Source organism: Panicum virgatum, chromosome 4N (assembly GCF_016808335.1).
Source record: "Panicum virgatum strain AP13 chromosome 4N, P.virgatum_v5, whole genome shotgun sequence".
NCBI classification, from domain to species: Eukaryota; Viridiplantae; Streptophyta; class Magnoliopsida; order Poales; family Poaceae; genus Panicum; species Panicum virgatum.
This window is the reverse complement of record NC_053148.1, coordinates 46,337,220-46,361,800: the sequence shown is the minus strand read 5'-3', so window position 1 is coordinate 46,361,800 and position 24,581 is coordinate 46,337,220. Positions and strand designations below refer to the sequence as shown.

Below are 24,581 nucleotides of genomic sequence, written 5' to 3'. Positions count from 1 at the left end.
TAGCCCAACCCGATCTTTAAGGTTTTGGCTCTTATTTCAGTTTATTCCAGTTTATTCTCGCTCCAAAAACACTTACTGGTCGCCTGAGATAACGCGCTCCTAAATATTTTCTGGCCACGTGCTCCTCATGTTCTAGCCTGGTATGCATGGTCAAATAACCAGGCCAAACTTTCCCAAACTGGTAAGTGCCATGTGTGTGCGGGCGCTAACCAACTAACCATGCAAAACGCACATGCGCTGGCGCGCGCCAGACAGCCCAAGCAGGGAGCCGGCCGGCGGGTTTAAAGGCACGCCGGCTATCTCTTCTTCGCCCCCCATCGCCTCCCGTGGCCATTCCACGTTCCTTCGTGCTTCTCTCTCTAGCCTCTCTCTATCTTATCTCCGGGACTCGTAATCGTGTCCGGAGAGAAGAAGAAGAGAGGCTGTCAGAGAAGCTAGCGAGAGATCATCAGCTACTGAACGAGACGACCAATCAATCGATCATGACGAAGCAGAGCGCCACCGCGGCGGCCGCCGTCGTCAGCGCGCCGGTGACGGAGAAGGCGGCAGTGGGCGGCCGTGGCGTCGAGGCCACTACGGAGGAGCAGGCGAGGGCGATCATCTGCGCGGCGACGAGGGCGGTGGAGGAGGCGGCCAAGATCAGAGGGGGCGGCGGCGGCGAGAAACCGTCGCTGAAGAGGTCGCTCGAGTGCTTCCTGGAAGGCCGGAAGAAGAAGGCGACGTCGCCTGACGCAAGTCGCCGTCGACGCCTCGAGAGCTCACCCGCCGCCGCCGCCGCCTCCTCCTCCTCCTCCTCCTCCTCGTCGCCATATAGATGGCCGGACTCCGTAGCAGTGGCAAATTAATCGCGTTGTGCATTTGCATTGAATTGGTAGCTTAATGTGGCTAGACGGCTCGCTTCTCCTCAATTCGTTCGTTGTGTTTCCGAAACAACAATGATTACAACACCTTAGTGTTCTAAGGCTTGTGCTTGATTTCAACTCTTCCAACTCTAAGATGAGCTTCAATTAGATCTTGAGAGAAATTCCCCAATGAGCTGCAGGTTGGCACCCATGCAGGTCGTGACACATCATCGAGGGACTGAAACGTGTCGAGAGCGGTTACCGGAACGTTACGTGGTCACGTGACATATGTCGAGTGCGATTAATGGGTGCCTAGGAAAGATCTAATTTGAGTTGAGTTTATGGACGAAATTGCTTAAATCTAGGTGCGATTACTGGGCTGGACGAAACGAAGCCCATAATTTGGGGCGAACTGCACAGGCCCATGGACGGCCCTGCCGTCGCTCTTCCGCGGTCCCGCTTCCGCCTCCCTCTGCCGTCCAAGCATCCCTCGTTGGCGTCCCTCTTGCTTCGCCGCCGCCGTCCTCGAGGACAGCGTCGCCGCCACAACTTACATAAAGGTATACATGATTCATCTCGGAGATGCTCTTGTGTCCACAGCCTCTCACACCCTTGTTTCGCCGGATCTGCTCAGCTCGCCGCTAGGAGCCTAGGAACTTGTCGGAGCTCTGTCACGTCCACGCGCCAGGCACGACGAGACGGCGCGCGGCCCTCCGATCCCCTTCGTTGCAAGCAGAGGCGGAGCGTCTGTTATGGCAGGATAGGGTAGCTGCCCTAGAGGTGGTGCTGAAGTCAACATTTGTATCTTTCACAATTTGATTTTACCGGCGGCGTCCGTGTTTTACATTGATTTAATGATTCTTGGAAAACGTAGAGATGCATCTCCGTGTTCAAACGGCGCACACGCACCCTCTCGTCCATCCTTTTAAGAGGTAGAGGCGAGATGAAAAATCTCATGCAGGGTTTTGCATGAGAGAAATCTTCTTTTCGACTCCCCGGCCTCCCCTAACGGCGGCTACCACTGCTTCTCTCCTCTGGTCTCGCTGCCGCCGCCCTTCGCTGATCAGATCTCTCTCCCTCGCTGCCGCCGCCCACCGTTCTCCACTTCTCCCATCGCAGCCAGGAATAGCGGCCCCTCACAGGCAGCCTCCACGCGGCAGCACGGTCGCGCCCGCGCGGACGGGACGGGGAGTCGCGGGCAACAACTGGCGGTGCCGGATCCACGAGGTACGTTGCTACTGCTGCTCCTATCCTCTGGCGCTCCGGGTCCACGGTGTCGCGCGCTGCTCCCCTGTCGGGGAGCGAGGTGTACGGGGAGGAGAGGAAAGAGGGGGCTTCCTCTGTCGGGGCTCGGATGAGAGGTCGGTTCGGCTTGGAGATGCTCTTGTGTCCACAGCCAGAGCCGCGCCTTCTCCGCTCTTTCGCAACAACTCTCTCTTCTCTCCGACGATTCTTACTCGTCCAACTCTGGTGGGTAGCGGTAGACGGCCAGCGACGGGGTGGGTCCTGCCTGCCAGTGGTGGATGCAGGATGAGAGGCAAGGGGGGGCTGAAACAATAGAGATGTTGATTTGTGTGAAAATTTAATGGTGATTTGATGCTTTTGCTACAGTGTTTTACATGTAATTAGGGGAGCTTGGGGGGCTGGAGCCCCCCTAGCCCCCCTGCTGGATCCGCCGCTGCTGCCTGCTCCTCATCCCTCTCTCGGATTGAGGCATGGTGGTGGCTAGGTTAGGGTTTCCGACTAGTCTTCAAGTTCTATGGATATCTAGTATCTATCTAAAGATTTACACCTTTATATTTATGTCACAGTTGCTACATGAACATCATATGTGGTCATATGATTTATGTGTTCCTTGTGCATTTGCTAGGATATGCCTTTCCTGTCATATGGAGATTTATCCTCATCTGATCCATTTAGTGAAGATCAAAATGCAAGCCAGCAGAGGAGAGAGCTAGTAGAGGTAACTATTGTGCACACTTATTTCTATGTTTATTCCATGAACTTCATTGGTGGATATGGTTCTATTTTGATACAAAATCAGAATATTAGCATATATCATTGGTCTATACTGAATGCACACTGTTTCCATATGGTGACATATTATTATTCCTCTCAAACACTTAGGGCCAGAGTTCTATTACTGGGTTACTAAGTTCACATGTGGAGCAAAGGGCTTATAACCTTCGCCCTCGGAAGGATGATTCAGTTACCATTCAAAGGAGATCAGAATTTGCGAGATTGAGGCAGGAGCAGCAGAATCAGAGAAGAAATAAGCGCAAGGAAGAGATAAGTGCTTATGAGCAATTTTCCCACAACAATGTCTGGAAGAATCTGGATCTGGAAGCACTGCCTGAAACTAGTGATAATGATTTGGAAGATATAAGTAAGCGTTCGACCCTTTTTTTTCTCTTCTCCCCTCATTCTTATATTGAATACTGTCACTGACTATGCTCTATCTTCTACTCCATGCAGCTAAGGTAGTAGTTGGTGATACAATTGATAAAATGGGCATGGGAGGTGAGTTGTATTCTAGTCAAGAATTTTATGAGCAGGTTTTGGGAAGGTATCAGGAGAGTTTTTCTATCCGAGTAGTACAAGCAATGATTTATTAAAAATACTCATGGCATCCTGTCACACACCATGCGATAAACAATTTAAAATAACATAATCATAGTTATGCATAAGAATAATGAAACATGAGAGAACAAAAGAGCCAGTTATGCATGCAAATTGTCACATTTAAAACTTGTGCAACAATATTACCAGGTACTGATCAGTGAAAACCAAATGATCTCATTTACAGCATGTTTATCATTATTTACCATTATTCTTTATGTAGCTCACAGTGGCTCAGAATACACACTACTTTTTAATGAGAACCTTATTAAGTAAACGTTTAAAAAATGTTGTAATATTCGGTGTTACTTTCTATTTAAAATTTACCAGCATGGGTCCCATATTTTGAAGCCTCGGATATTGGGCTTTTCAAAACTACACTGAAGGGTGCTAATTGGGAAGTTGAGAGATTGGCTTTGCAGGCTGGTGCTTCTGTGGTTGCACTGCAATCTTTTACAGGTGATTTTTTCACTGATTGTCAATTTGATTTGTTGCTTATTCTTCTCTTGAGTCTTGACTTGTTTATATTTTAAAATGATTCAGTGATTTGCTTTTGCTTATTTTAGGAGACACGTACCTTTTTTCTTGCTCTGGTACCATTGTTGATTTTTTCGAAGAGAGTAGCATGATTGTGACAGTTGCAAATTTGGTTAAAAGTCCAGATGCTGTTAAAGTAGCTGACAATCTGAAGGTTGGCTCCATCTTTTTATTATAATAATCAGTGAAGTTTTGGTCGGCTTTCCCTTTTACTCTTTTTTATTTGTTGTAGATATCTGTATATTTTCTGCAAGATAATAGAACTTTGGAAGGCCACCTGTCCTATTATGATTTTTATCACAACATCTGTGTGATTCAGATTCAGTCTCCTTTCCATCTGCCAGAAAAAAGATTTAGTTCAAATATGGAGGCGATCAACTTTGACAAGATCTGTTCAAGAGATGTGGTTACATTGGGTCGTGACAGAGAGTATCGTCACTTACTGGTTACTACAGGAAAGATTGTTCCAAAAAGTAGCAAGTTTGACTGTGACGAACTTTTAGTATCAACATGCAGGATTTCAAGGGTGAGTATATTATAGAATGTATTTATGTTGATATCATGGTGTCTATTGTTGCAGTCCCCATTTGAATTTCATCCAATACTTCCACGCCCATGCTAATTAATTTTGGTTCATTAGTCTTTTGCCCTTTTATAGCTGAAGGCTGTTATTTTAGGCCATACATACAGGATTGGCAAAAGGACTTTAGGTGTTTATTGATTATTGATAATGCTTAAGCCAATGACAATGAGGGTGACCTCCTTGAGGGTGTAGAGACCTAGCAAATTTTATCGCCTAGATTGACCTATCTGTTTAATTCCCCTATTACTGTGCCATATGCTTCTTTCTGAACATATGTAGAACTTTTTTTATTAGACTTAATTCTGTGACAATAAAGTTAACTTTATTAAATAGGTGCCCCTAAATGTTTGAGCTAACTTAGTGAGCTATCCCAAACAACTACCAAAGCTTTTCTCCTACTTGGCCAATCACAAATGCTAATTTGCCCTATGCTGTGTACTATGCTTCTGAACACATCCTACAATAGACATTATAGCTAATTAATAAACTAAATAATTCTATCTCCCAATTGAATTATCAAAATGAATCTCATGGCTGCCTGACAGTTGTTGTTGCTGCAGCCATGCTCCATGTCCGTTTATATCAAGTCAGATGTAATGTCCACTTGACAAGTAGTCACCTCTTTGCCCACGCCTAGTTTGCCATCTCTATGCTCTTGGGAACAATGAAGTTGACCCTCTTTTATGTGATACATTTATATTATTAGATGAATATCAATATGCATAGAAACTAGGCTTATATACAACCACTTCACATAAGTAACATTCCTTCTTTTCTATGTAAGGGTTAATCCTTATTACTTGGCCAACGTTTTTTTGTTTTTCAGTTGTCTGGAACCCCTAACCACTTTCTTGTCTCACTATTTTATCCTTTTTGTTTATTCTCTAACTCATGTTTTTAGTTGAAATTTTGTGGGATGATTGTCTTCATAGGTTGGGAAGATATCTTTAGAGCTCGAGATGTAAAAGTACAGGCAAATGGTCCCAAAAACCATTTTGAATAATTTTTTTTGCTTAGGGTATGGCGACATATATCATCTCACAAAATTTTAACTTCAAATGCAACTTTTGTAAGGAGAAAAAAGGGACAGGAGTGAAACTGGCCCGCTTGTAGTTTTAGTTAAGTCCTTTGTTGAGAAAAAAGTAGGGGGTTATCTGGGCAAATGAAAAGGCTTGAGAAGTAAAATGGACCTTTCCTTTATGTAATCCAAACTTTATAAGCTCACCCTTCTATGTCCTTTTTGAATGATATAGTGACTTCCATTATATTTTGCAGGTAGAAGTTGGGGGTCCGCTGATGGACTTAGAAGGAAATTTCATTGGGATGAACTATTATGACGCTAAGGAAACTCCTTTTGTGCCAAGTTTCATTGTGTTGAAGTGTTTGCAGAAGTTCAAATTATTCCGGTATGCACTTAATTGTTCTCGCTTTACTTAAAGAAATACTAAATAGGTTCGGTGAATTCTATCTCTACATGTCCCTTGGGACCTGGGATCACCAGGAATCCCTAGATTGGAGCTTTGGCTAATTGGCTAGCATGACATGTTCATGACTGGCAAAATTCTTCATAAGTTTAGCTATTACTCTCTCAGTTTCAAATTATAAGCCATTTTGGCCTTTCTAGATTCTTAGATTTTGCTATGTATCTAGACACGGTGTATATCTACATGCATAACAAAATATATGAACCTAGAAAAGCCAAAACGGCATATAATTTGGGACGGAGGGAGTATTATTTATTCTATGGTTGAAAGTAATTATGATTTGGGACGGTGATGTTGTGAACTTGTGGTGCTAAATGTGGTAGATGCTTGGTATAGGAGCATGCGATGTAAGGTGTGTATTCACATCAGGAGAAGAATGAGGCTCTCATTGCTGCTGGGATAAGACAAAACCTTCTTCCTTGATCCATGGTGTCACCGCTGCTATATCCGTAGAGTAGTTCTATTGGCTGGCTATGATTCCTGCAAATAAGTCTTGGTACCGGGTTGGTTGCCCGAAGATCCATGGTGTAAGCCGTAGCACGCGTACTCTTCTTTACTTAGCGAAATGCCATAAAGCTTCATGACTATATCAGAATAGTACGTTGCCTTTCTTCACTTAGTGTGAATTGTTATGAACTATGGTGGGGCAATCCTTCTCCCTATGTTTGTCAGGGATTTAGGGTTTTAGTTTGCTTATTTGTGGATACCTACCAATTATATCTGTATTAATCTTAATGTGAGAACTCTTCATTGTGTATATGAACTTACCTATCTGTTTACTTTATTTGTTTCTGAGAACTCTTGCATGCCATTTCATGCAATAGGAAAGGTGCTGGTCAGCTTTCTGATGCAGAAAACAATACATGGTTTGTCAGAATCACAAATTTTAATATATTTTTTTGTTTCCATTGCAACGGTGATGCAGTACTATTGTAAGACCATGGCATGGGCTACGAGTTAAAACTCTTCATGCAGAAGGATCTATTGCACATGAAAAGATGCAAACGAACTCCCATGGGGCCTCTGGTGTTATTATTGAGAAGGTTTGCTTTTCTGTCTTCTTGTTTGCCTCTTTCTTCCTAGTGAATCGATACAGAACATATGAAACTTAGGACATAAATGTTGGTTCTATTAAAGGAAATCTTTGTCTTGTGGTGGTCTTACCTTGTTACAGTGACGTTCTGATTTGCGTATTTTTGGTTTTCGATTTGATGGGCATGTTGGAATTGTAGATTGAAGAATATTCTTTTTCCAAAGCATCTAGTTTGAATGAAGGGGATATCATCAATCAAGTCAATGGTGTTTATGTCTCTAATGCAGCAGAGGTATGTTCTGGATATGTCCTTGTATGAGGCACCCAACTTGAGCTTGAAGGCTGAATGAATGCAAGCTGGATGTGTTTGGTTGCTTGGCTTTTATGGGCCAGATGTGAGATGTTTCTTTGGATCAGATTTGTATTCTATTATGGTATAGGGGCTGATCACAACAGTCAGCAAGGGCACATGCTACTAGGATAGTATTGAATATACAAATGCTGCCAAACATGAGTACAACACAATCACATGTTTCTGAGAACGTACAAAACACTTAAACAATTTGCAGAAGTAAAATATTTTTATTTTTTAATGCATTTAGATATTTATTTTAGAACTCTAATAAGAATGAGAATACAAGTTTGTGTGAAACTTGAACTACTGGGTGGAAGGATTAGCGTTAGGAAACTTTAGATGGATTCTGAGGCACATAAGTCAACTTTTTTGAAATTTCACATTACTACTAAGTTGTAAATATCATATCGACAATGTGCATTACTCATGTATCAAATTTAAACTATGTGAAAGGAAGCTATGGGCTTTGGAAGACAATCTACAACATATACTGCTGGGTTTCCAAGAGGCAGAAGTTGATAGATAATTACCCATGCTCATGCTTGCTTTTCCATGCCTAGTAGTAGTAGCAGCACTAGCTTGTACTCAGTCAAGCCTGCCATTTACTCTTGGGCGGCAAAGAACTGTTGTGCATAGTAGCCGCTGCAAGTTGCAGCATGGTAGTAGTAGATGGCTGTACATGTAATAGTCATGGCTACATTGTACTGTAGAGCCATGCCTTGTAAATTCTCACTTTGACTCGTGTGTCTATAAAGAGGAGAGCAACTGCAGCTCAGAGTCTTAAGCAGCTCCACTTCGTGTGCTCTTTCTGAGTCCTTCTTCTTCCTCTCATCTTCTTCCTCCACCTGCAAGCAAGAGGGTGTTGTGTGTGTGAGGGAGTGCCAACAAGTGGTATCAGAGCTTGAGTGTTCGAGCTTGGTGGCCATGGCTTCCTTGGATCGTGAGCATGGGCGCGGGCGTTCTCAGGAGCGTGGCCGTGGGAGCCAGATGACGTATGTCGTGAAGAAGACGGTGCGAGATGTCGGCGGTGCGCAGTACCCCATGCTCACTCGCACGAACTACGCCGAGTGGGTGGTGCTGATGAAGGTGATGCTCAAGGCGAGGCGCCTGTGGGCGGCAGTGACTGTGGGCACCGCTGACGAAGAAGATGACCAGTCGGCCATGGAGGCCATCCTAAAGTCCGTGCCGGCAGAGTACGTCGTCCCGCTCGGCGCCAAGGACTCCGCCAAGGAGGCGTGGGAAAGCCTGGAGACGATGCGGCCGGGCGGCGACCGCGTGCGCAAGGCGAAGGCGCAGCAGCTCAGGCGGGAGTACGAGGCGTTCGCATTCCGCGATGGAGAGGCCATCGAGGACTTCGCGCTGCGTCTCACCTCACTGGTAAGCCAGCTAGCGCAGGTTGGCGTCAACATCGGAGAGGAGGAAGCGGTGACCAAGTACCTGCGGGTCGTGTCGCCCCGGTTCGCGCAGATTGCGCTCTCAATCGAGACGCTGCTCGACATGAACACGCTCTCGATCGAGGACATCACCAGGCGGCTCAAGGCGGTCGAGGACCGCACGGAGGCCCCCGCCCGCACGACTGCCGATGGCCAGCTACTGCTCACGGAGGAGCAGTGGGCAGCGCGCCTGCGCGAGAGGAAGCAGGGGGATGGCTCCTCTGTTTCGCGCAGTGGCGGCGGAGGCGGCGCGCGCGGTAGGCGGTGCGGCAAGCCACGGCGGAAGACGGAGGGCGCCGGCAAGGACGCGCGAAGATCGTGCCGCCGACAAAGATCGTTGCTGCAATTGCGGCAAGATTGGGCACTAGGCCCGCGACTGCAAGGAGCCGCGGCGCCAGGAGCGGGCGCACCTCGCCCAGGATGACGAGGAATAGCCTGCGCTGGTCATGGCGCAGGTCTGCGCCATCAACATCGAGGCAGAGGACTGCGTCGGGCACGTCGAGCTCGACGAGCCGCGCGCGCGGGTCAACTTCGGGCGAGCAGATGAGGAGGCAGAGGAGCTGTGGTACCTCAACACCGGCGCGAGCAACCACATGACCCGGAACCGCGCGGCCTTTTCCGAGCTCGACACCGGAGTCGTCGGCACCGTGAAGTTCGGGGACAACTCCGGCGTCGACATCCAGGGGCGCGGCACGGTCGTGTTCCAGTGCAAGAATGGCGAGCACAAGGTGCTGATGGATGTGTACTACATCCCCAAGCTCTGGAGCAACATCGTGAGCATTGGCCAGCTCGACGAGCGAGGCTGCCCGGTGATGATCTACTGTGGCATGCTCCGGATCAGGGACCGCGAGCGGAAGCTGCTCACCAAGGTCGAGCGTGGCAGGAATCGCCTCTACACCTTGGCGCTGCGCGTTGCGCGCCCGATGTGCTTGGCGGCAAGGTGCGACGATGTGGCGTGGCGCTGGCACGCGCGCTTCGACCATTTGAGCTTCGATGCTCTGGCCAGGATGGCGCGGCAAGGTATGGTGCGAGGGCTGTCACTGATCGAGCATGTCGGCGAGCTGTGGGACAGCTGCCTTGCCGGGAAGCAGAGGAGGCTGCCGTTCCCCAAGAAGGCGAGCTACCGCGCTGGCGACACCCTCGAGCTCGTCCACGGCGACCTCTGCGGGCCAATCACACCGGCAACACACGGTGGACGACGCTATTTCTTGCTCCTAGTGGACGACTGCAGCCGCTACATGTGGCTGCACCTGCTGTCGAGCAAGGACGAGGCGCCAGCGGTGATCAAGGAGTTCCAGGCGCAGGTGAAGATTGAGACGGGGAAGAAGCTACGCGTGCTGCGGACGGATCGCGGCGGCGAGTTCACCTCGGTCGAGTTCGGCCTCTACTGCACGGGACAGGGCATTGAACGCCACCTCATGACGTCGTACTCGCCGCAGCAGAATGGCGTCGTGGAGAGGAGGAATCAGACGGTGGTTGGCATGGCTAGGAGCATGCTGAAGGCCAAGAAGATGCCGGCGGCATTCTGGGGCAAGGCGGTGAGCATGGTGGTGTTCATCCTGAACCGCGCGCCCACCAAGAGCCTGAAGGGCACGCCGCCATTCGAGGCTTCGCACGGGAGGAAGCAGGACGTGTCCTTCCTCAGGACATTCGGCTGCGTCGGGCATGTGAAGAAGACGAATCCCAACCTCACCAAGCTGGAAGACAGGAGCACTCCCATGGTGTTCCTAGGGTATGAGCGCGGGAGCAAGGCTTATCGGCTCTACGACCCGGCCAGCAGCAAGGTGGTCGTGTCCCGCGACGTCGTCTTCGACGAGGTGGCGTGCTGGGGCTGGGAGTCCGGTGATGGGGAAGCGACGCCAGGCGGCCTGAGCAGTTCTTTCACCATCAAGTACATGGTGTACTCCAGTGCGGGGGAGCTGGCTCACGACGAAGGGGAAGCAACACCCTCGAGCGAGTCGCAGGGGACACCCTCGAGTGCGACACAGGGGCACCCTCGAGCGAGTCGCAGGGGACACACTCAAGAGCGGCACAAGGGGCACCCTCGAGCGAGTCGCAGGGGACTCCCTCGAGTGCGACACAGGGGGCACCCTCGAGCGAGGCGTAGGGGGCACCCTCGAGAGCGGCACAGGTGACACCCTCGAGCGAGGCGTAGGTGACACCCTCGGGAGCGGGGTAGGGGACTCCGATCTCCGCCGCAACGAGCACTGTTTCGTTGATTTGCTTTGTCACGCCTCCGCCGAGTGCCTCCCCGAACATCGACGCCGATTACTCCGGCGAGCCACTCCAATTCCGTCTGGTGGATGACATCGTTGGCATGGGGAGTCCGCCCGGGCAGGCGGCCCATGTGCTGGACGACCTCGAGCTACATCTGGGCAGCGCAGAGGAGCCACCAAACTTCACCGCAGCAGAACAGGAGGCACGCTAGCGGGCGGTGATGCTGGAGGAGATGGCGGCGGTGGAAGAGAACCGCACGTGGGAGCTGGTGGATCCGCCGGCCGGTTGCCGGCCAATTGGGCTCAAGTGGGTGTTCAAGGTGAAGCAGAACTAGCGCGGCGAGGTGGTGCGGCACAAGGCGCGGCTCGTCACCAAGGGATTCGTGCAGCGCGAGGGCATCGACTTCGAGGAAGTCTTTGCGCCGGTGGCGCGCATGGAGTCCGTGCGCTTGCTGTTGGCGCTGGCGGTGGTGAGGTGCTGGAAGGTCCATCACCTGGACGTGAAATCATCATTCCTCAACAGAGAGCTCGCCGAAGAGGTGTACGTGCAGCAGCCGCCAGGATTTGTCATCGCCGGCAAGGAGCACAGGGTGCTCCGCCTGCGCAAGGCCCTGTATGGGCTGCATCAGGCACCGCGCGCGTGGAACATCAAGCTCGACGCCAGCCTCGCGTCGCTCGGCTTCACCAAGTGCGCCACCGAGCATGCCCTCTACACACGGCGGTCGAATGGAGGCTTGGTGATCGTCGGCGTGTACGTCGACGACCTCATCGTCACCGGAGCTGAGCAGCGGGACATCGACGCATTCAAGGAGAAGATGAAGTCGATGTTCCGCATGTCAGACCTCGGTCTACTCACCTACTACCTCGGCATTGAGGTGGAGCAGACCGGGAATGCCATCACGCTCCGCCAGAGCGCCTACGCGAGGAAGCTGCTGGAGCGGAGCGGATTGGGCTAGTGCAAGGCGTGCCAGACGTCCATGGAGGAGAAGGTGAAGCTGTCAAAGGACAGCACTGCCCCCTTGGTGGACGCCACGAGCTATCGGAGCATCGTCGGCGCACTGCGTTACCTCACACACACGCGGCCGGACATTGGGTTCGCCGTGGGGTACATGAGCCGGTTCATGGTGGAGTCGCGGGAGGATCACCTCGCCGCGGTCAAGCATCTGCTCCGCTATGTGGCAGGGACGTGCGACTACGGGCTCATCTACCCAAGGAGGAGCAGAGGAGAGCTGGAGCTGATTGGGTTCAGCAACAGCGATATGGCGGGCGGCGTTGATGGACGAAGGAGCACGACTGGTGTGCTCTTCTTCCTTAGAGTGTGCCCGATCTCCTGGCAATCGATGAAACAGAAGGTCGTTGCGTTGAGCACTTGCGAGGCAGAGTACATTGCGGCGGCGACAGCATGTTGCCAGGGAGTTTGGCTGGGGCGGCTGCTAGCAGAGCTCACCAGAGAAGAAGCTCGGGCACCCATCCTGATGGTGGACAACCAGTCCGCCATCGCCTTAGCAAAGAACCCTGTCCACCACGACCGGAGCAAGCACATCAACACCAAGTATCACTTCATCCGTGATTGCGTCGATGGTGGACAGATCAGGCTCGAGTATGTCGAGACAGCTCGACAGCTCGGGGACATCCTCACCAAACCACTTGGGCGCATTCGACTCACAGAGTTGAGGACCAAGATTGGAGTTGAGGAGATCAAGCAAGAGCAGTGCAATTAGAGGAAGAATTGATAGATAATTACCCATGCTCATGCTTGCTTTTCCATGCCTAGTAGTAGTAGTAGCACTAGCTTGTACTCAGTCAAGCCTGCCATTTACTCTTGGGCGGCAAAGGACTGTTGTGCATAGTAGCCGCTGCAAGTTGCAGCATGGTAGCAGTAGATGGCTGTACATGTAATAGTCATGGCTGCATTGTACTGTAGAGTCATGCCTTGTAAATTCTCACTTTGACCGGTGTGTCTATAAAGAGGAGAGCAGTTGCAGCTCAGAGTCTTAAGCAGCTCCACTTCGTGTGCTCTTCCTGAGTCCTTCTTCCTCTCATCTTCTTCCTCCACCTGCAAGCAAGAGGGTGTCGTGTGTGTGTGAGGGAGTGCCAACAGAAGTGTCCATGTCTTTTCATATTTCATACCCATGGGAAACTGCATTTCTGTATTTTTATTCAATGGTGCATTTGAATAACTTCTGTATCCAAACATCTGGGTTGGTCAGCCATTAGCTGCTCCCTAGGTGCTGGATCCACTCATGCTCGCCATGAGAATCAGTGGAAGCAAATGCATATGCATTTGATTGTTTAGGCTGTCCTGCTAGGAGGCATCCAAAACACTCGTTCTAGCATGCTATTTTTCATACAAGGTTTGCTGGAGGCAATTGAATTCACCCCATAATATTGTATAATGAATCTTTGATGTTGATTCATTATCTCGTACTTGAACTGCTGTAGACAAGAAGTGAAAGCCTGCGGTAAAAGCGTAGCGAAACGAACCACTCTTTTCTAACCTATCTTTTTTTGTACCAGCTTGGTGGCATACTGCTGGATATAGGTACTTATCGCATGGACAACCCGAGCTCTGACCTTGCAGACTCCAACAAGATGGCAATATGCATTAAGGTTCGGTCTATTGAATAGTAACACAAAAAAGAATCCATTATAAGATGTTGCTGTGGATCAAGTTGTTGAATGTTCTAATCACTGCTGCTTCTCTTGTTTGTATGTCAAATCCAGTTTGGTCTGAGGAACGGTAAACATGAAAGAACGATTGTCGTTAACAAGCTTACAACCGGTGGTTTAAACAAGTAATATTATTGAATATTAAATTAAACTTGCCATGTGTGAAATTAGTGAAAAATAATAGGCAATGACTAGTCTCTTTGTTTAATTCCAGGTGGCCTTTTCCAAAGCCAATAATTCTTAAGACCTATGTAGGCGGGATACTTCAAGACGAAAAATGGTATGCATGGGAATCCTTCTCATGGAAATCCTCAGAGTCTAGCAATAAACCAATGGTCCTGGGACCTGGGTATCAAACTCTTGGATGCCAGAATTGTGTATGGATTTCATTCTAGGACGAGTACATGTACTCTCTTATTTCTTGTTGCCAGCATTCTGAGCTTTTGGTTGACGCAATTTTGTCCATATTAGAATTTTAAAAACTGCCAGTATGGACATATGAGCAGCATATGAATTTGCCAATGGAACATGCTCCCTCCTATTGTCTTAAATATAAGGTGTTAGGATAACTTGATGTATTTGGAACCGGAGTATCAATTATTTTGAAACTCCTGCCAACAAATTATGTAGATCAACAATTAAAGTTATATAGTGGATCAAGAAATTATGTAGTAGATTTTTTTTTAAAAAAAAGTTGTGGTAACAGTTTGTTATATTTATTGACATCAGTGTAAACCTAGAATCATATATGCGAATTTTTAATAATCTTTGAAAGTTGTTCATTAGATAAGGCCTGGTGAACGCAAATAAAATAGGAACTACAAACACTTTGCCGGGAGCACAGAGCACTGCCCGGTGGGCCGCCTTTTTCACGAGCTCGCTCGCTCTACCGGCTCCCGGCGCCATCCCAGACGTTTATTCTTCCGTGCTCATATGTCCGCTAGGGTGGTGCACTGGTGCTCCAGTCCCCTCTGGTGCTTCTTCCCCAATCCCCACCTTCACGCCTATAATACAGGTGGCAGGTAGTGTCGGGAGTTTGAAGGTTCGATTTTTGCAACTGCAACAAATCTTTTCTAAAATTGGAACATCTCAGGAATTTTTTTTGACAATATCTCACTCAGGAATTGGTTGGAGAGCCCAACCGGTGTGACAATGACGAAGATGTGGTCCCGTGGTCGTAACTTTTAGGTAGCACGGGTGCGCGAGAAATTGTCTCGCATCAACACATGCAATGCATAATTAATAGCCAACCATCGCAGCAGCACGATAAAAAAAAAACCCATCACAGCAGCACTAGCCCGAAATCTGAAACTTTGAAAACAGTCATTGTTCAGTTACCGCTGCCTAGTCACATCGCTAGTTTAGACAAATGAACTAGTGGTTGGTGAACCGTGCTACAAATGAACTGAACTGAAAATACAACACTCTGATGGCCCCAGAGATGGATTACAAATTCAGCACAAAGTAGGGTCTCCAGCCTATTCCAACAATTATTTTAGTTCTTGCTTTAGTCTTGGCTCCCACATTTACAAACATTTGTTGGCCTTCCATATCTTAGGTCATCAGCACTCCTCATCCTAGATACCTAATTACAGCATATTTACAGCAGAAATAAAGAACTTGACACATGAATAGCCAAGGAAAAACATAATAACAGACTAGATACCTAATTACAGCATATTTATAGCAGAAATAAAGAACTTGAGACACATGAACAGCCGAGGAAAAACATAATAACAGAATTGCAATTCGGTGGTGCTACAATGAAAGCATATCAGCAGACCATGCAGAATTCATCTTTTCAAACATTTCTTGTAGAAAAAAAGCTGAGGCATATACATTTCTATGCTTTGCAAGGGCATCTCAATTAGCAGGTTAAGAGAGGGAGGCTATCACCACGTACTTTGGAAATCTGAACCGCGCTCAAAACGAGAGAGGTTCAGTTCCAAGGTAAACAACAGTTATTTTGGAAGCAAAAAGATTACAGATTTGGGCTTTGGCAGGTTAGATTCTAGATTTGAGCCCAGTTTTAACTTTTTTGATAAAAACCAACCAGATTCTGTTAGGTTCTTTCCTGACCATTTGCTATAGCAAGAAAACGAAACAGAACCATTCTACACTGGAAAAAGTCCATTTTTGATCATTGAACTTTAGCCCCGGTTTGGTTTTGACCATCGAACTTCAAAACCGAGTATTTTCGACCAGTCAACTATCAAAATCGTTCACATTTGGCCATCCAGTAATTTTGCATGGCGGTTTTGCTGACATGGACGCCACATGGAGGTGGGGCCCACTTATCAGTGTTACCCCCTCTATCTTTCTTCTCTCTATCTCCCTCTTTATCTCTCATGTCTCTCTCTCCTTCCTGCTCGCCGCCGCGGAAGCGCGCGGTGCGGAGGCGGAGCAGATCGAGCAGCACAAGGGAGCCTCCTGCCAGGCCCAGAGCTGGGGCTCCAGCAGCGCGGATCCGCTCCGCCCTCCACCGGACTGGGCGGACACCGCGAGGCAGGGTAGGCCGAGCCGCCAACGCCACCGCGCTACCCGGCAGCGAGCGGCGCCTCTAGCGCCGCCACCCTCCGCCTCCCCATCATCCGGCCTAGGTCCCCGTCCTCGAGCTCGCCATGAGCTTCCCGTCTCACCCGCAGGCCCCACGCCGCTGCTCCTGGGCGTCCGCGCTCCCCGAGCATCCACGCACCCCCGCCTCTGCCACAGGGCCACGCTCCCTGAGCACCTCCGCCTCTGCTCCACAATGGGATCATCAGCCGCTGGGGGAGATAAAAAGCGAGGACGACGACCACGGCGGCGAGGGCTAGGAGAAGGATGCCCGAATCACGAAAGAAGCTGACGCGATCGACGGTGACCCCATGGCCGGCGATGTGGAGGGCGACAGCGTCGAGCACGGCGGCGGACACAAACATTGCCGTTGAGCCTGACAGTGGCTGCCCCTCTGCCGCCCCCGGCAACGAAGGACGACAGTGCGGAGAGTGCGTCGGGCGCCCCATTCCTGAGCGAGAGCAATGTGGCCCCAGCGATGGCTGGCGGTAGGCCGAGTAGGCACGCGAGGCCCTCAAGGCTGGGGTAGAGGTAGACTGCCGCCGTGTCGGCGAGCAAGTAGAAGAGCACGGCAAGCCATGCCGCCATCTCGGCGTAGCGCAGCGCGGGGCGGCGCCCTCCGCCAAGGACGAAGGGGTCGCACGCGAGCAGGGGCTCGAAGAGAGAGATAGGAGGGAGAGAAGAAATAGAGAGATGAGAGAAAAGAGGAAAATGGGCTGACATGTGGGTCCCACTGCCACGTGTCATCGACGTCAGCGAAATCACCTTTCAAAACAGCCGAATGGTCAAATATGAACGGTTTTGATAGTTTGGTAATCAAGAATACCCGGTTGTAGAGTTGCATGGCCAAAATCAAACTCGGACAATAGTTGGATGGTCAAAAATAAACTTTTTCCTTCTACACTTCCCATAGCAATGGTAGTTGACCTTTGGGAACTGAAAATAGATTTTGCGCATCACATAGGAAGACATAAGTAACTTATTTATTTTCTAGATATCACATTATTCCCTTATATGGCACAAGCTTATATAGAACATGCAGTCATTTCATTATAGCTTGTGTCATGCTAATGGACCATGGCAAAATCTATGTAGCCAAATGAAATAAAATCAGCTTCAAAGGACAAAAGGATATGAGGACTTAGCACCAAATAAACAAAGGGTGAATTGGTGATGCAGGTGTTTCCATCCCATTGACAGAGGTAGTAAAAGGGAGAATCTATACTTTTCTACCAGCAAAACAAGAAACAGCACTATATGGGCATTATGCTGAATGAGAGATCAATTAAACATCAATGGGCTGTCATCACACAACATATCTTTTATGTTCAACATTCTCTGATTTGACCATGTAAAACACCATCGCATACCCTTGAGAAAGATCATAAACACTGGATGAAATGTTAAACGTTTAAACAGTGAACTAGAAAACTAGAATTAGCTAATTCCTATTCTATTTCTTTCTCAGCATTGAAAACAAAACAGACAAAATTTGAGTCCCTGAACAACATAATCAAACTCTTTTGTGCTCCTCCTATATAAACTACACGTAACAAACAGGAACAAAATGGAGAGCCACTTATGCACCATACCTAAGGCCAGGCAATAAAGTTAAGTTCTGGTTCATAGCAATGAAGGAACAGGCCTTGCAGCTTGTAAGGTCAGTCCTTTATATAATTTCCATATTGTTCTAGGGTTGATCACTAATCCTAACTTTGGGTATTCATGCAAGCAAAAAGGTATGTTTCAAGATAGCTCCACAACTGGCGCGGTGGAGAGAGATGTTGTCTTAGTAAACTGTGTGAAGTGTATCATGAGGGTAGAGGTGGTTGATGCACTAAGATGAAACAGATGTAATAAGCCTTCATAACCTAATTATACCAGTATCTAATGATGTACTCACATTGTCTTTGAAGTATCATCACTACAACTGTTCATGGAAACCATTGCTGCTGCTTCCACCATATCCATCTATAATTGAAGCAAATTGTATCAATCATCAACAAAAATAAAAGGACACACAAGTCTCAAAGGTGTTTTTTAGAAGACAGACTTATTTTGGAATGACTCTTCACATTCATCAGAGGCTATCTCTTGAACATTCAGCTTTGCAACAAATATAGTCTGATCTGTGGGTCTCCGTACAACTGCCTGCTCAGTTGTAAGTAGCAAAAGTTAACATAGTAAGCAAATCATTATCGACTAATTACTATTCAAACTAACCTGGAGTGTCTGTGTATTCTGTGGATTCGATGCAACCTCCATTTTATCTAGAAGAATCGCTGTAAACTGAGAAAAGCACAAAATACACAGGCATCAGCTCCAGGTGTTATCAGAACCTCCCGTTAAAATGATATGCAAACATATTCGAACTCTCTAACCAGAATGCAATGGAAGCAGAGCAATGTGGTGATGAAGTGGTGAGTAAAAAGAGATAAAACCATATCAGTTGATGATAAAATGAATGAAGAGGAATATTCTACTGTAATACTCTCTCTGTTTTGCAATGCATGGTCCCACGAGCATCCATTTCAAAATGTTTGTCCACCTCCCTTGTGACAACGACTAATAGGGAGTAACTAGTAAGTCATTATAAACATATAGACAAGTCGACATATTTCTCATGGCTCAGAAATGAAATGCCAAATAGTGCATCATGAGGCCAGGAACAAATATTTCTTCCCAATATTACAATTTTAGGACTTTATCATTTTTTCAAATGATTAAAAGAATTATCATGTTGTGAAAAGGGTACAAGGTTTTATATGAATTTGTTATATAGGACAGATACATTCACTAAAAACTTCAGCAAAATGACACGGAAAGTGATAATCTATAAACAAATGTGATACCTGTGCTGCGGAGTAAAGAGTTATCCCGTCAAGTTCAGAGATGATATCACCAATCACAACTCCTCCACACTTTTCTGCTGATATCTCACAAATCTACAGTGTGCATAGGATTAAGAATAAGTTTACGCACACCAAGAAAGTAACGATAGTCTCATTCTGACTATTACAAACATGTATTTGAACAAATTATCTTGCATGGCTTGGTTAGCTATCTATCTCAAGAAAAATTAAACAAACAAAGATGTATAACTAAATAGCATACAATGAAATTGCATTTTTCATAAAGTAAAAAAAAAATCAATTAAAAAGAATTGAAATGAACAGGCAGATGATTGATGTTGCAAAGGGCATATCCATGCAACACAGCAGGCTTAGGACAAAAGGTTATCATTGCCCAATCCAATGGCAGGAGCTATGGACACTTCGACAGAACAAATTGAGAAAGGCCATCTTATAAAAAAAAAGTGTATCAGAACTAATGTAACGTCTTGATCAATAGTTAAAAAAATGGTAGTTTAATAACATCACTAACAGAGGGCAGTAAAGCATAGAAGCCAAGAGGAGAAAATGAAACTTAAAGAACTAAGGCAGTGGATAACTGCTAATACTAAAACAAGCTGGGGAACAAGGAAAACATTTGTTAAGTATTTATCCCTTTTTAGTAATGTTAGTTAATAGTTATTACTTCACAGACAACTAAGATAGTCGATGGATATCAATAACTTTGGTCATATGTTGAATATTGAAGGTTGGGACAAAAAACTACCAACAGTTATGAAAAGTGGTGTTTTGAGTATCAACATGGTTGCAAAAACATAATTTTGACGGCTAATCTCTACTAGAAATATTTACAAATCCTGGCAAAGTTATATGATTATGAAACTATTTTTGAGACAAATCTACTCATACCATTTTAAGATCTTCAAGCTTAATATACACGAAGTTATATGATTATGAAACAATCAAAGTTTTGATATGTTAACTATTTCCACAACCCAAAATGCCAACTTTCATGACTGGTGGGAACAGCTGTACCACTGCAAATTACTGCATAAAAAATAAATAATTTTTCAGGTAATTGTTATATGCCAGTAAACCTAACCTCATTTTTCTAGTCTCATAAAATTAAGGAGATCTGGTTTCCCATTTTAGCATAAGAAGTTTTTTTCTATCACCATGAGCAGGATGGCTAAGTGATATGTGCGGACTAGGCCTCACCTATACCTACTTCATAAAATTAAGAAGTTTTTCTAGTCTCATAAAATTAAGGAGATCTGGTTTCCTATTTTAGCATAAGAAGTTTTTTTTCTATCACCATGAGCAGGACGGCTAAGGTGCATTGATATGTGCGGACTAGGCCTCACCTATACCTACTTCATAAGGGGGATGGAGCATGAAATTTGCAATTTAAAAGATCCTTTGATTAGTTAAACAAAATGATCCTTTGATCAGGTGGAACTTACTGAGAAAGTTGCTCTTTCAAATCAACTAGAAAACAAATGATCAGCTCATGCATGCTGTTCTTTGTACATGATTGCATCATTAAGAACAAGTTCAGAATGCTCGTTGTGCCAAGGACCAGACATTCTAAACTAAGCAAATTGCCATTCAGCAGGCATTAAAATGCTTAAATCACAGTTAAAACTCAGGACAATAGGAACATTCTAACATTAACATAATTAGTGATCTAAATGGAGTAAATGCTATTAAACTAGAGGATTTGCGTGCATGTATGTTGCCTACCTCCTGTACCAGAATTCCATGTGGTGGCTTGACATATTTGCAGCACAAGTGTTCCAGACTATTCATGTTCAGCATGTGAAGAGCTTGTCCCCTTATGCGAATCCTTGGTAGTGTTATGCACCCATCATAAAATTCCAATGTCAAAGAATATGGTATATCAATAATATCTTTCACACCGTCAGCCTTACTTGCAAGATATCCATCTGTTTTTTTTTGTTTTAGAATTTGAATATCAATATTTTAAACATTGTTGTGAAATTTTCAAAATTGGCCATATGAAAGTACATCACAAGATTTCACTAAAAGCAATTGCATAAAATCATTGTTATATATGTTAGTTTAATAACATAAGTTGCGAAGCAATTATCAAGTAGCGTAATAGAGACTGGGTGCAGTCTAACAACATTAAAAAAATCATGAAAGGCCGAGGAAACAACTAGAGTTCAGAGATCTTTTAAATAACATAGAAGTCATAATACTACTATTCCCAGGTAGCAAGAGGCATGCTACTGTGAACATTACTGTGCATAAGAAAGTCTAGCACTACACATCAAATATTCAAATCTTTCTGCGCAAAAAAAAACACTTAAATATTTATTAGTAATCACTAATGGGATGACAGGCAATATTCAATGCATAGTACCATATTATAACAGTGAGGGTGTTAGCATCTTTCTTTTCCCTCAAACACGCAGAAGAAACAGTTGTTAGGATATCGGCCCCAGCTTCCTCATGATTACAACGCATGTGCACAAATGAAAGGAGAAAACAACCCATATATAAAACCTGAATCTACAAATCTACAGAGACAAGCTGGGACCAGAGATCCCTCGGTTAGAATCTAATCTAATGAGGATGAAACCGAAAAATATAAGATAATCATCAGAGGCTAAGAATATTACAGTGAAGCGACAATAGATAGTTGAAACTTAATTGTTGAAAAGAATCTTGCTAACAAAACACTTGAAGAGAGCGAATAAACATAAAAAAAGAAATCCAGCTTGCTATTACACACACAGTAACCAACACGTGCCTGTGGTGCAAATAACAGACACAAAGATTTGCAAGAACAATGTTAAATTCTATTTGTGGAGGTGATACTACCAAGATCTAAAAATTTATAATGAAAGCAAGAAGATATACTTTGACTTCTTGTAGTATTTCAGGCATCTTGCAGCAATCTCAACCGGCAAAAATGGAGTAGTTTTCCTGTAAAGGAAAGTGATGCCGAGGAATCTTCTTTCAGAATCCATGACAGGCCCACCAATGAAATCCTGACACAACAATGGAATGAGTTGAACCTTCACTTATGCCTTACGTAAATAAGGCGCCAAGAAAACAATATATTAGAAAACAACCATCTAACAAAACCACAAATAGTCTAGCTTGAAACAGTGTTGTCAATTTGAAGGCATCACTTCTAGATGTTACGACAAAAACTGCACCTGAAATAGTTTTCAAAAAAAGAAAAAACAGCACCTGAAATATGTCAAAAGCATGATGGTGTTATCACACTAATGTCTAGTGCTACACGATTTTCTCCTAACTAATCATACTATAAGAAACATGAAGCATACTCATTTAACTTTTATCTCCATGTCTGAAATGAAGCACTAGGAATGCAACAATAAATCAAAATGGCTAACTGCAACATGCAGGTAGGTAGTTATATTTACTAATATCACGTTGATTAATTTTTTGCCAGCGGCCGGCCGGGCAGATTTTCATAATTCCATTATCCCCAGGATAACATAATTGCCCGTTTTGGCATGTGGGCCCGGGCTGGCAGCGACGTGAACGTTCCGGAAATGGCAAGTAGCACTGTGGTGGGCTGTGTGGCGAGTGTGGTGACGGCGGCCCATCCGGATCCGAGTACAGGAACGAAACGAGCACGCCAAACCCAAACATAGGACGCACGTGCCGCAAAACGGAAGCTATGCAGGGGCACGTGCGTGATAGGCCGACCCAACCAGGAGCTAGCAGTTTAAAAACACGGCGGCTCTCAGCTATCTAGCTCCTCATCTCCTCTTCACTCTGAGATTCTTGTGTTTTCCCGAGAGAGAACAAGAGATCGAGGCCAGCAGAGAAGAGAGAGCCCAGCTAGCGAGGCCAGTCCGTCCATCGAGCATGATGATGAGGCGGCCGGACATGAAGCGTGGCGGCGCTGCGGCGGCAGGCGCCGGCACGCCGGCGCCGGGGAAGACCACCACCACCGAGGAGCAAGCGAGGGCGATCATGTGCGCGGCGCGGAGGGCGGTGGAGGAGGCCAACAGAGCCCGCGGCGGCGGCGGCGCCGGGGCGCTGTCGCTGAAGAAGTCGCTCGAGTGGTTCCTGGAACGCCGCAGGAACAAGGCGACGGCCGCCGCCGGGATCCAGCGCCACCTCGAGGACTCCTCCAACCAGTAGAGATGGCCGGCCGGTGTATTAGTGCACAACTCGGGCCGGTAGCTCTAGCATTGTTGCTTAGTCGGCGTGCTTATCAAACGATTCTTCTCTTTGTTGTGCAACCATTGCTTTGAACGGCGGAAGATGATGGAGTTAACATCTGCAATGGAGATCTCAGTTAGCAAGACAATCGTGTGACCGCAGCACTTCTTTTGACTTGTCTGGTGTGTGACTTGAATCTTGACTATCACGCAGTTCAGCCAAATTGAAATAAAACTGTCGCGTGGCATACGCATCGACGAAGTCCAAAGTAATAAAGATGGTAATATGCAAAATATAAATGACTCAAACACCATACGTAAGCAAGAACATGAACGGGCATACAGCATATGGATAATTAGAATATCACACTAGCATCCAGGAAGGTTTCTGTCTGTAGACATTCACTTGTGAATGTTCAAGGCCGCTGAGATTTTCCTTAATCTAAAAAAAGGAATTCATGAAGGTTTCAGATGACGTCTGAAGATAACACTATGTGGAAGAGTTAGGGTTCCAAGATGTTGGGATACTCGTTAGTATTGTGCCAATGGGATTACAAAGGAGAGCCGGCCGGGGACACTGATGGACCAACGGAGGAGGCGACGAGGTAGGGCATCCTTGACCGCCAGGGTTGGGGTGGGGAGGTGGGCTAGTGGGCGGTGTATGGCAGCTAGCAGGGTAGCAAAACTGAGAGGTTAATAATGGTGTAGGTGGGGGTGGTGCTGGCAGCCTGGACACGGAGACACCACTGGGGATAGCAAGAGGAGGGTGGGCGCTAAGCGACAAGGGCGAGTGTGCATGGACGAAAGCAAACATAAAGATTATTAACGAAAGAACTGGTGGGGGTTGAAGATGATGACCTCACTGTTGACTGATGGTCTTACGGTTGAAAATCATCGATAAAGATGGAATTTTTTAGACATCTTAGAAGCAACATCTCCCTCATAAGCTAGTTTAGAATTTGCCAGCCTCAGAGAACTCATTATTTTCTCGTTCATGGCTCCGACGTTGTTCATGTGGAAGAGATAGTGAGGTTCTCTAGTGGAACAGAAGAGTTTGTGGTATCTTAGTTTATGGCTACCGGTCGTTATGACTTTAAACTATTACACATGGTCCACACAATTTGACAACCTCAATTGGTCTCCACAGTATGCACAATCTATAGGTGGACTTGAGCTGGGAGCCCAAATTAAATCACCAAGATAATTACCAAGTATGCACAATCTAATCAGGATAT

General features: G+C 46.5%; 3 protein-coding genes across 3 annotated transcripts; 2 read left to right on the top strand and 1 right to left on the bottom strand.

Annotated features, from left to right (window-relative positions):
- The first annotated feature begins 482 nt into the window (after positions 1–482).
- On the top strand, positions 483–3,457 carry LOC120669466. Its single transcript, XM_039949213.1, has 4 exons — positions 483–620; positions 2,713–2,805; positions 2,970–3,228; positions 3,318–3,457. Exons 1-4 carry the CDS (start codon positions 483–485, stop codon positions 3,455–3,457), a joined length of 630 nt encoding a protein of 209 aa, XP_039805147.1.
- Positions 3,458–4,256: 799 nt separating this feature from the next.
- Positions 4,257–14,403, top strand: LOC120668446. Its single transcript, XM_039948158.1, has 7 exons — positions 4,257–4,524; positions 5,857–5,987; positions 6,991–7,108; positions 7,298–7,390; positions 13,620–13,712; positions 13,827–13,897; positions 13,987–14,403. Exons 1-7 carry the CDS (start codon positions 4,363–4,365, stop codon positions 14,165–14,167), a joined length of 849 nt encoding a protein of 282 aa, XP_039804092.1. The 5' UTR covers positions 4,257–4,362; the 3' UTR covers positions 14,168–14,403.
- Positions 14,404–15,066: 663 nt separating this feature from the next.
- LOC120668883 lies at positions 15,067–22,571 on the bottom strand. Its single transcript, XM_039948675.1, has 7 exons — positions 22,064–22,571; positions 20,921–21,035; positions 19,178–19,270; positions 18,549–18,614; positions 18,379–18,476; positions 18,229–18,296; positions 15,067–15,357 (listed from the first exon to the last, which is right to left on the bottom strand). The coding sequence occupies exons 1-6, from the start codon at positions 22,171–22,173 to the stop codon at positions 18,260–18,262; spliced, it is 519 nt and encodes a 172-aa protein (XP_039804609.1). The 5' UTR covers positions 22,174–22,571; the 3' UTR covers positions 15,067–15,357; positions 18,229–18,259.
- Positions 22,572–24,581: the final 2,010 nt, after the last annotated feature.